The following is a 12859-nucleotide window of genomic DNA, read 5'->3' on the forward strand; positions in this document are numbered from 1 at the left end:
TGAAGCCAAACAAAATTTATTATTGCCGAGTTTAGAAACACCTTTCAGAAATAATAGAAATGGATAGTCCTAGAAATTTCAAGTAAAAATAAAGGTAAATTAATTTAGAGGTCCCTGAAATGATTACCAAGGGGCATAGTTGCCATATTGAGTTTTAAATATCGTTTTCTGCAAAATGTTGTTTTACTAACGACAGTTGGAGTACTACCTAGTAGGCATTCTACCTTGCCAGATTCCCTAATACTTTACTTCATTGCCGTTACTGGGACATCCGGTATGCTCCAAAACTTACTGGTTTAAAACAGACCGTCTAGATTGTAAAATAAACCACGTTTAAATGCACAAATAATTCAATTCGACAATATAGCAATTCGAAATGGAATATTATCACGGGCGTATATACAGGAAAAACCGTCGGACGCGATTATTAAAACAAAAACGCTGATCAGTGATGCGTCTAAACGAACTAATTTGCATGGAATATTAAAATTAATTAAATATTTAGTGAAATAAAATAGCAGAGAACGGACGAGACCAGACCGGGGCACGCTTTATTGCACAATAACATTAACTATTATGATATTTACGCAGATAAAAGTGAAATATGCTATCTACGCGATGTTTAAAAAAAAGCGGGCGCGTAGATAACATGCTGTCGGAATGACCAATTAGTAACGTTTCGCCTCGATTTCGAGCACGGCAACATTTTTAAAAAATTTGCCAATTGCCAATTTGAGTCAGGGGGATGTTTTAATAAAACCGCCGTTCCGGTTGATTTTTCGGTTTCGAGAAGTTCTCATTTAGTAGATTTGATATTTTCACTGATCGAAATGGCTGGTAAACACATTGTCTGCTAGATTGCGATTTCTACAGCGTCATGCGCTCGAAGTTCGTTAACGCAAATTTCATTATCTGAGATTAATAACAATTTCGTTGTCACTTTCAGTCAATTGTCTCTTCCGGTTTAACTAATAAGTTAACGGGCTTTTTGGGCTTGCCCACGAAATAAAATCTATGACCCGTTAGTAGTTCACTTAATCTTTTTTTTTTTGAGCAGCTATACTACATTAGAAAAAATGTTATAGCCCAAAGGGATTAAGTAAAGTATCGGGTATGCTAAAATGGATGTTTAGTTCCGCTTATAGTTTACGTATGCCATTTTTAAAAGATGGATATATAAATTAATGAGTGATTGACGTTTTTTGGAGTCATCCACTATAAAAGTCAGTTTTATCAGTGACAGTGGTATAAACCCGAGAATCTTATGTGATGAAAACTATTAATACTAACATGTTTCAAATTTATGGAGTAAAACTAATTATACCAATTGCACTTATTTATTTAAGGTCAAATCAATGCAAAACCAAAAGTTACAATTATTTAGTCTTACTTTTTTACAATGTTGAAGGAGACCTAACTGCCATTTAAATCTAAAGTAAATAGCTGAAAATATTTTTAAAATGAAAATAACATAAAACTATTACTGCTACTACTAAAACGCTATTATCAGTACTTTTGTTTTCTAACAATTCAGCATAGTTTAAGTTTAAATGCCATAAATCTACTATTTAAAAAACTTCAGGATCCCTCCCGCGTCGGTTATCAAGCATCCTGCTGGCTTCTTCTGAGCTTAACTGAAACCGTTCCAGAAGTTTTATAAATCTACATCTACATTTACCGAATTAAATTTTTTGATTACTAAATGACTTTACTAAAGATTGTGAAGACTTGATCTTTATTTCTTCTATGCATCTAGAGTGACATAGGTAAAAACTCTGTTTATCTCGTAACCTAGAAATGTAACTAACAAACTTAACAAATTTTACCATTCTGGGTTCGTATGTTAACAGTCGAATTACAATAATTGATAGAATCCAAATCGAATAAAAATAATGTTTATCATTTCAAATAACAAAAAATTGTTGTTTGCTGCTTAATTAGATATACACGATACTGCCATTGGTGAATAATTTAAAATGAAAGATCAAATTTTAACACACCTTGTTATAATAGTTCCCGTATATAATAACGTTATGAAAGGGTCAGTATATAGTGGTTATTCAGTATCCCTTATGGGTAAACTGAAAAAATTCTGACACCCATCCCTATGGTTGAAAATCTAAATGACAGCATACATAGATGGATATACGAATTCATATAAATAATTTCTTCATTTTTCACTAGGGACACAAAATAATGTTTTACTCCCTAATCTACGACACACAATTAATTTAAATAGTATACTATGTAACAAGTGCGGTAATAAACGAGTGAGTTAAAAAGTTTTTCTACTCCCGTCTGTAAAATACCTAATTACACACCGATCTAGCGTGCGGGAAATGTCACTTTACCACGTCAGTTTCGTTTCCCACGAATCCCAGAAATTTCGGACATTTCCGGGATTTTATTGCACGGATTTGGTATTTTGGGAATTTTGACGTTTGTCAATTCTGACGGTCATGTCAGTGAATGTATTCGTGTTTTTTTTTTGTGAAAATATACCCAAAAACTAACTGTCGTAGAAAAAGAAACACGTTCGGTAAATTTTTTAACTCACTCGTTTATTTAAAACTCGCTCCGCTGCGCTCCGCTCGTATCAAATAAACTCGTAAGTCAAATGCCGTTTACCGCACTTGTTCCATAATTACTATTACCGAACGTGTTGCATACTTATACTTTTTCTACGACCGTAAGTTTTTGGATATATTTTCGCAAAACGACATGATTACATTAACGAACAGAATTGACAAACGTCAAAATTCAAAGCGTGGGAAATATATCCGAAAATATCCGATTGCTCCGAAGTGGCTCGGACCCGTGGAAAACGAAACTGACGTGGTAAAGTGAGGGTAAGTGAGTGAGTAAGTGAGGTAAACGGGAGTAGAAACTAGTATATTATACAACAAATACGATCAACGGCATTTGAGTCTTAGAGTGACTTCAAAAATTTAAAGAACGTTAGTTTTTGGTTACATGCTTGCAAAACAACACCTTCAGACATCACAATGAGATTTGACAAATCTCAAAATTCAAGCCTTGCGAAAACATCCGATTACTGCTACATAACCCGTGCGGTAATATACCGGAAATGTCCGACGTGGCTCGGATCTGCCGGAAACGAAATTGACGTTGTAAAGTGACACTTTCAGCACGCTAGATCGGTGTATAATTAGGTGTTTTACAGAAGGGAGCAGAATTTTTTTCTATCAATCAAAAAGCAATTCTAAAAGATTTCTATCAAAACGCATGTTCATATTTTTAATATCATAAGAGACACATGTTACAGTCATCTAAATTTTATCCTTTATCCTGAAAAGACCACCTTCAAAGCGATATAAAATGATCCCCAGACTTTGCTGTTTTCGTCAGGTCAATTTCCGCGTGTTGAAAGGCATCATATTTATTTTTCATGGGAAACTACTTTAACTTTAAATTGCATGTTTTTGAAAACCGGAATCAAGGTAAAAGTAGCAACTAACTGCTTCAAGATTTGAACACAGCAGCGCATCAAAGTAAAAGAAAAACATCCCTTAACGACTAAATGCAATAATTCGATCTGCTTTTATGCACACTTGATTAAACTTTCATATCCATTTAGGGCGTTATTAAACAACGACTGAAGCTATAACGTTCAGGTGTCGAGAAATTTAATTATTCATAGTTTTCCGCGCTACAGCCGCCACCGCATCTATCGGTCTTGGATCGGTACCTCCATTTCCGATAATGAGTGAAAAGAGTAATATTTTATTGCCTATAATTCTGTATAGGGTGTCTGTCTATTAAAGGTCTCTAGAAGCATGCCTTAGCCTTAGCCCGAAGAGCGCGCATTTTTAACCTATGAATTATACATTTGGTACGAGCGACTTTTTCGGATATAAGCACTGCGTTTCCCACGGATCCGAGCCACTTCGGACATTTCTGGGATTTTGCCGCACTGGTTTGGGAGCAATCGGATGTTTTTGGAGATTTTGAATTTTGACGTTTGTCAATTCTGTCATGTCAGTAAATATATTTTTGTTGTTTTGCAAAAATGTGGCCAAAAACTAACGGTCGTAGAAAAAGTATGCAAAACGTTCGGTAAAAATTTTAAGTCGCTTGTTTATTAAACACTCGCTCCGCTCGTGTCAAATAAGCTCGTTAGTCAAATACCGTTTACCGCACTTGTTGCATAATATACTGTTTTGAAAACGAAGAACAATTCAAATGTCACTAATAAGATTAAAATCTGTTTTTTTTAATTATTTGAAAAAGTTTAATGATGAGGCACCAATCGAGCATGCAGAAAGTGTGATTTTACGACATGACTTTCGTTACGTACGGCTACGAGCCACTTCGGACATATTCGAGATATTATCCACTGGTGGCAATCGGATGTTGTCGAAAACATTATCCACGGCTTCAATTTTGACTCAGTGAATGTATTCATGTTTTTTTACAAAAATGTACCCTGAAACTAATGGTCGTAGAAAAAGTATAATATGCAAACTTTTCACTGGTTTACTAAGCACTCGCTCCGCTCGTGTCAAATAAACTCGTGGCTCAGATGCCGTTTACCACACTTGTTGCATAATATAATATTTCCGGCCTAATTTTGTTGAAATTTGTAAAAAACTGCACTAGTTTGTTACAAAGATCCTTGTCCAATTATATTTTCTAGTTTTGCACACATAGAGCGCTGAAATTGCACTTCACTGCGCTGCAGCTATATTTTTTATTAATCTGCCGCAAATGTGTAATGCGGGAGAAATAGGTATTAAACTTTCTAATATTGAATTTTATTTGATGCCGTACTCCAAAATAATGGGCTGAAGAAGACTGGAGATAAATTATAATTCAAATTCTCGCGAAAAGCGTTATTTCAAGAACTGCGTAGCAATATGCATAGCAACGCCGAACCGAATACGATTTATATAGTTTGGATCAATCTTGGAAATGGAAACAAAACCCTATCGGTTCCTTAAACTGAAATATATTTTTTTTATCCCGAGAAACGGCGAAACGATCAATCAGTGTCATTCAGCAAGCATTTCTAATCTTATCGATGTTTTCCACACCGCCTGTATCCATTTTTAACCACTCATTCTGTGTTGCCTTGGCAAACAATCTGGGTAATGGGGGGCGGCGGCGGCGGCTTTTCAATCTGGCGATGAGCGTGCCGTGGCTGTTCTTTTTGAAGAACATCGTTGAACAACTCGTCGACATCCACACTGATTGAACAATCATAAATCAAATTTATTGATGTCAAGATATAGAGCATCGAAAAACATATTTTTTTAAAGAAACGAAACTAAAATTTTCCAAAGCTATCCATAAAATGTATACAATTTTCATTTAATTTCATTGAAATTCCATTTCACTGTTAATACATTGAATTACATTTTTAGTCTGGAAACTTTCTACAGAATACCACTCGATCTTATGTAAGCTTTTTTTCAGTACGAATACATTCACTGAGGTAATGGTATGCTGTCGGACGGTTTCCTTAAATTCACGAATAGGAGATGTATTTCCCGGCCAAAGGCTGATATTTTCTCAATGAGTTGAGTGACACAGAAGAGATGGTCAACAGTAGATCTTCCTGCTCAGAAACTCGCTTATACTTTTGCTTCTCTGCTGAGTATTCGTGCTCTATTCTTATTTTTAATATTTTTCCGTATACTCGGCTGAATATACTCGTTACTGCTATATCTCGGCAATGGTCACTGTTTTCTTTGGCACCCTTTTTGCAGATAGTGGGAAGATAGGGTAATTTCCTTTCTTCCGGGATATCACCGTTATTGATGCATCTTGTTAGTTGTTTGTATAGTTTTTGTGGTCCATATTTGATTAGTTCTGCGGAGATATTACCAGGTCCGAGTGCCTTCTTGTTCTTTAGAATTTCGAATACGTGTGACATGACCGTCAGAGCTGTCAAAATATCCTGCGTAAAATATACCAAAATCATCCGAAGTCCGTGGTTCATGTCTCCGAAACGCCCGAAGTGACACTTTCCTCACGATTCACGCGTGCATAGTAGAACAGTTTTCGTAATTTGGTGTGTGTAATTTGGTGGTGGGTGTTGGGGTTATTGTTGATACAAAGCGAATTCTAATCTACCGCTCTTAATACTACTTCTTTGGTAATTGCCACTGAGAATAAAATCACGTTCGTCAGCTTGTTGATGGATATTTTAATGTATCAAAACAATTTTGCATTAATTATATCCTGCAGTGGCCTATGCTCAAAGCATTAATTCGCCGCCCTTAGTAATACGCCCGGTACATAATATGATAATGAAGCCCCTCTCTATATATCTGCTAATATACATATTCAATTATTGATGCCAGTCGATCGTATATACGTCAATTAGTATGTACAGAATAGTTTTGCTTACCAAAGTCCAGATTACTATATATCCGCACTCCGCATTAACGGCACAATACAGAATTGTAGGTTTGCTCTGGATATGTTTCCAGATTGACGGCAAATTGATAACTTGTGGTTTGACTTCCCGATAGCCTGAAGATAGTAGTTATGGTTGGTATCTCAGATATCCGTAAACGAGCCTTCATAATACAAAACATATTGATAAGGATCAATACACTTCAATGTATCCGGGAGAATTTTTTGGTTTACGGTAGCTACCTATTCACATGCGTTCCTCAAAACTATCTGATTGAACGATCGGTGGAACGGAAAAATATCCAGCAGTTGTCCATCGAATGGAAATAAATACCTACAAAATCAAGTTTTTGAAACATAACTATGAGAAACGCAACAAAAAATAATAAAAAAATAGTCAAAATTATTATCATTGAAAACGGAAACAAAAGTTTTTAACAAATCAAAATTGATTTTGTTGACAGATTTCCATAGCAACGCATGTGTCTATAAAAATAGAAACAAAAGAAAAAAATCACTATTACTATGATTGGTTAAAAATTAATGCATGGTGAAACTAAGTTCATGAGTTTCTCCAGGTGCCCATAATATAATTTTCTTATTTACCAAAGGAGGGAAATAAGAATTTGTCTCATACGACACATCTACACACACACATATTATATATTTAACTTTCAAACAAGTCTAATTACTTCATGGGTATATAAAATTTTACTAACGTTTTTGTCCTGCAAAGTTAAATAAGGTTTCTGCAAATTACATAAACCTCGTATAATATGTGTCAAATAAATGCCGATCAGAAATACCAAACTTCTAACCCAGTGGGAAGTTATAAAAAACTAACTTAAAACAAATTCGATTTAATTCGAATTCTTTTATTACATTTAATTAATTATAGGGTTTCCCCTTGTCGAGTAAACAGTAACATACTTTTAAACTCATCAAAATTATAAACTTGGATGCTCGGTCGCGTTCTCAAAAAAGTTTCACGTCGTGAAAACAAAAACAAACCGTGCTTAAATTTTGTTAGCGAGCAGCACCGAGTTAAATAAGTTTGAGTTACTACGTTTTAGACAGTATTAAATAACTTTCCACTGGCAATTAACTGCTTTTGTTCTCAAGATTATTGTTCGCTTTCGTCACATCTGCTGAACGCATTAGCTACTCCAATTTTAACGCAAAAAACATACACAGTATTTTAATCCTTCTTTTTTGGTTTCAGACAACTTATAGCACCAAACATTATGCAAAAACACTTCCTGGCCAACGGAGCTGAGCAGGTTTCGAAACAGGTAATTTTTTTATTATTATCATAACTAAAATCTTATCACTACGGTGAACTTAAACAATAATACTATTCAATATTCACTATACACGTTATTTATGATTTATATAACGCCCCATTTATTTTTGTTGAATACTTAATTTTACGTGTTGTGACGAATGTTTTTGACTAATCTGAAATTTTTAGTTTCCTGGTTATCTAAAATAAATAGTAAAAATAATATTATAATATTTTAAAAAATCCCTCTCAACAAAAATGGCCATCTTTATTGTTTAAGTTGCAGGTAGAGCCGGTATGTTGATAATCACAGGAAACCATAAATTGAGAGCACTATCTCACATTCGACTTAAACACTTTGAGAGGGTCAATAGATCTTTTCGGATTTGCAGCTCGGAAAATATTCCCTTACTTTATCGATTTTATCATTTAATTATATTTCACTAGCACTTGAGAAAAGGTCGACACTAGCAAACGTACCTTTTTTATCTTGTTCTCTTGGTTATCATCATACTGTCATACATGTCTCCACAAAAGGCGGCACTGAGAACGTAGAAGATTTTTTAATATCAAAAATTCAATTTATATTCTGTGGAAAAGTGAACATCAAAAACGCAAAAGCCCTAAAGAAAACTTATTTAAAGTCTTAATTTCTGAATGATGATTTTCTTCTTAATTATTCATGCCAAAAGCTCGATCACCAGGTGGTAAATCAAAGTGTTTGATGACGTGTGATAGTCAATTATCACAATATTTTGTAAAATCTCATTCATTTTCCTTTGCTTAATAGCTTTATATGTAATCTGCAATGGGAATGGTAATGTCTATTTCCGACAATATTTTGTATGTTAAAGATTGTAAAATCATAGCAATACACAGATATTAATTGTTAGTACTTCCTGACAGCGTTATTTTAATCGAACTGACGCAATAGGCAGAGCATAGAACCCTTAAATTACAGCAACTGACGATCACAAAAACGAACCAAAACAAACAAAAACCGAAAACACATTGATGATGATGTATATTATTTTGTGCTGTGTAGATCGCGATTTTTAATGAGTTGTGTAATGATAAAAGGCTGTACTGTCAAACTGAACGACTGTGTTATATTGTAACGGTATGGTCTGTTCATAGATTTATGAAAGTGAACAATTGCGTTTGAATGGGATTATCCAGGGTGGTCATTAACATACAATGCAACAAGATTATTACCTAAAGTTTCGGAATTTAAATTCAGGTAAAATTGTGGTCCGTAATAGAAAATAATTTTATACCTACCTGTGTTTAATATTCTTTGGTTTGGTATAGTACTATCATGGCGACTGTAATATCTAGAAAAAATTAGGATTTACAGAGAACAACAAAGGCCAATTATTTACTTGGATGAAGCCTGCTTCGACACTTATGATACCTCGGAAAAGGGTTGGGTTGACTCAACTGATAAGTGTAAAACAAACGCGCCATCAAAAAGAGGTAAAAAGAATAACTATTTTGCATGCTGGCTCTAAAGATGGTTGGATTCCAAATGTACTTTCTCTCTCTGCGAAAAATATTAAAGATTCTTCTCTGGATGACCATGAAAAAACCACAACTGATTTATTTGAAAGTTGGTTTAAAAACAAACAAGTTCCAAACATTCCTCCTAATAGCGTCATTGTAATTAATGGACGATGCAAGTTATCACAGTAGACAGTTGACTAAACCCCTTCCTCATGTGACACAAAAGCAACAATCCAAATCTACATGTATAATAACGTCATTTATTTTCAAAAGGAATTCTCTTCTTCAGCTGCCTATCCACTACTATTGGATGTTGGCGATCACATTTCCGTATGCTACCCTGTCCATTGCTGTATGTACAAGGTCCCCGATATTTTTCAAGCCAGTCCATTCCCTCAGGTTTCTAAGCCATGACATTTGTTTCCTTCCTACGCCACGCTTGGCCTCTATCTTACCCTCGACGATTAGCTGGAGAAGCCGATATTTTGGGTTCCTCATTATGTGTCCGAAATAGGGCGTTTTTCGTTTTTTTATGTGTAATAGAATTTCTCTGTCTCTGCCCATTTTTCTCAAAATTTCCTCGTTTGTAACCCTTTCGACCCATGATACTCTCAGCATACGGCGGTAAGTCCACATCTCAAACGCTTCTAATCTATTAATTGATGTTGTTTTGAGCGTCCATGTTTCCATACCATATAATAGAACGGACCATATATAGCACTCGACGTATCGTCCTCTTAGGTTCAGGCTTGTGTCTCTGTTGGTAAGTATATGTTTAAATTTGAGAAAATAGCTCCGGGCTATTTCTATTCTGGCTTTGATTTCTTTGTCGTTGTCCCAATCGTAATACAGCGAACTACCCAAGTATCTATATTTCTTGACTCGTTCCAAAGCCATTCCATCGACGACGAGTTGCGCATTTACATAAGGCACCCTGTCCCTACTGATTATCATAAACTTTGTTTTATTACTATTTATGTTTAGTCCATAGTTTTTACTGGCGTCGTTTAGTAGAGTAATCAGTTGTTGTAAGTCTTGGATATTATCCGCTATCAAGACAGAATCATCCGCGTACCTCATGTTATTCACATATACTCCATTTACTTTGATTCCGATGTCCTTATCTTCGAATGCTTCGCCAAAAATGGCTTCTGAGTACACGTTAAACAAAAGTGGGGACATGATGCATCCTTGTCTCTTCAAAAGGAATACGTCTGTGATAATTATGCAAAAAATCTAGGGCACACAGTTTTAAGGCTTCTACCTTACCACTGTATATTTAATCCCATTGAATATGTTTGGCACCAACTGAAATCTGCCATTCGTCGTAACAATGTTTTTCCCCGTGTTAACTCCAATGTCCTCAAACTAATAGAAACCGAAGCAGAACAATCGTATATCCATATTGCAAATAATATAGAAGAAATAATAATTAGAACAGGCGATGATAGCGATAGTAATTCGTTACATCTGTTAGTCACTTTCTTATATCTATGAACAGACTTTGCATACCAATATAGTTTATACTCAAATCACATTTACAATAGGACTGAGTGTATCTGAATCAAAAACTTAATAAATAATGAGGAAAAAATAATCGTAATATTTCTTCCAGCGTTTTAATCTTAAAAAAAAAAGTTCACGAACAAAATGAAAATCGTTTTTCTCTTTGGCCAGTTCCAATTTGCAAAATTAAGCCGGTTTACATCAAAAGCATAAATTCTCGGCGAAGTTGGTACCGAACTTGTGTAAACCCAATATAATTTGTAATAAATTTCTCGAGGGGTGGCGGATGTAGGTCGCGACGAAATGCGCGCCCTGCCCTGTCGTTACACTTTTTTTTCCCGCGAAAACGGTTAAAAATAATTTATCGGGCAAACATTAGCGGGGGTTTTTCGAAAATAATTAGCGCACATGCGGAAACACAAATCTATTTGTTCAGTTTCAGGCGAAACGTTGGCGCGCTAGACCTGTTTTAAATTCGCTGCGGTTTTATTTGAATTTGTGTGTTTAACGGGAGGGGGACACTACGTGGAGAAAAAAACTGCGTCCGAATTAATGAGCGTTCGGTGGTTTTAGGGGGCGAGGGGTTGGAGTGGTGTATTGTTTTCCAAGCGAACTAGGTCGAACCGGTGCGGGAGAGGTCGTTCGTTGGGAAAAGGTTTTGCGAGGTCACGCTCCTATAGTCTGTTTATTTCTTATGCCTGTTTCCAGGCATATATTTTTAGGGGTCACCTACAGCTAGGTGACACTTAAATTAACAGAAGAAATATTCGCTTGATGAACTTCTGAAGTCCTCCCTAAATCACTCTAGTTGATACTTAAATTTGGGTCCCGAATTCGGCCAACCTTCACCTACCTAAATCCGATTTTAAAATTGTATCAAAAATGTATTAGAAAAGAGTTTTTTGTTATTTGTCAGGAAACTAAAATGAAAACTAGGATTTATTCACGCTGTGTCGAATTCCAGTCCTGCTTGTATGATCATGGTAAACGAATGATTTAATAAAGCTTATTTATATTGGGGAACGTTCCAATTATCATTTCGATGCAGCGGAATCTAGAGGTACAAAAGTGGGACATTTTCGTGGAAAAGCTATTAGCTTTGTTCGACTTCTTATTTGCTTTCCTTACTTCTGACATCCCAGGATAATTTGAAGTAAGTCCTAAGATTGCGCGGAACTGGGTGCGATGTAAATAAAAATTCTGAAACATAGCGACTAGTTCTCTCTTCGCCGGTAGGTCATTTTGTAAAATCTCTTGACATATTGGACAAAAATAAAGACACTTATGCTACGTGATGTACTAAGTGAAACATGAAAACCATCTTAGTACAATTGTCGGGATATCTTATGAATTTAAAAAACACCGTTAAAATGTACCTAAACTATTCAATAAATTCTTCTTGTGTCACTCACAAATGTCTCAGCTGGCAAAAATTAAGTGTCCACATCTGAGCATGAAGAAGCAGATGAACTAGATGAAAAAAAATCCACTAGCTATCTTAAATGCATCCGAATAGAATTATTATATGGTTCCTGAGTATATGTGTGTAAAACTGTTTAATAAACGACCTCTAAATATTAGACGAATTAATAATAGGAATGACTTTAAAAGGGAAATTAATAAACTCTTAATTGATCTTGAGCCATTAGACAACTATCTAAACATGGAAATAATCCGTATGTGACATTAAGAATATGATGTAGTATTACGATTGTTCTAGCAATAAGTACCTCTAGTTGTAGCTGACTTATTGCGGGCCATTGACGTCATTTCATTTATTGTTAACATTGGTAACAATTTTTTAAATAAAGATCTAGTTATCTAACCAAAGCTTATCGAAAACATGCCATTCTGATTGGACGTCATTTCAAAAAGCAAGTAAATTCATAGGCTACAGATACATTGCACCTATCACATTCAACATGCAATATGTTAAAACATGAACAAGGTGTGGTGTGTGTGCGGTTACGAAAATAATTTGTAGCATGTGCGCATGTATTTCGTACAATCCGTTACAGTCCTTGCCCGTACACGGGAACCGGATTGATAGTCCTCATTCCAAAATAACTCGAACATGGGATTTTGCACGACGCATGCATTTGACCGTTCTTGAACTCTTAGCTTTTTTGCATGCTTCCGTTTCTTTTAATGGTGTCGCTCACTTTATATCATATCCTTCTTTCCTTT

General features: G+C 35.3%; 1 protein-coding gene across 6 annotated transcripts in view; it reads left to right on the forward strand.

Annotated features, from left to right (window-relative positions):
• LOC132704027 (disintegrin and metalloproteinase domain-containing protein 11) overlaps positions 1-12859 on the forward strand; it is a 627178-nt gene that overhangs the window by 547890 nt on the left and 66429 nt on the right. For all 6 annotated transcript variants that reach the window (XM_060673635.1, XM_060673633.1, XM_060673634.1 and 3 more), the window contains one exon: positions 7604-7673. In XM_060673635.1, the coding sequence (XP_060529618.1) occupies positions 7604-7673 (70 nt within the window). The remainder of the gene's footprint in view (positions 1-7603; positions 7674-12859) is intronic.

This window comes from Cylas formicarius, unplaced genomic scaffold, assembly GCF_029955315.1.
Source record: "Cylas formicarius isolate icCylForm1 unplaced genomic scaffold, icCylForm1.1 PGA_scaffold_6__28_contigs__length_40554024, whole genome shotgun sequence".
Lineage (NCBI taxonomy): Eukaryota > Metazoa > Arthropoda > Insecta > Coleoptera > Brentidae > Cylas > Cylas formicarius.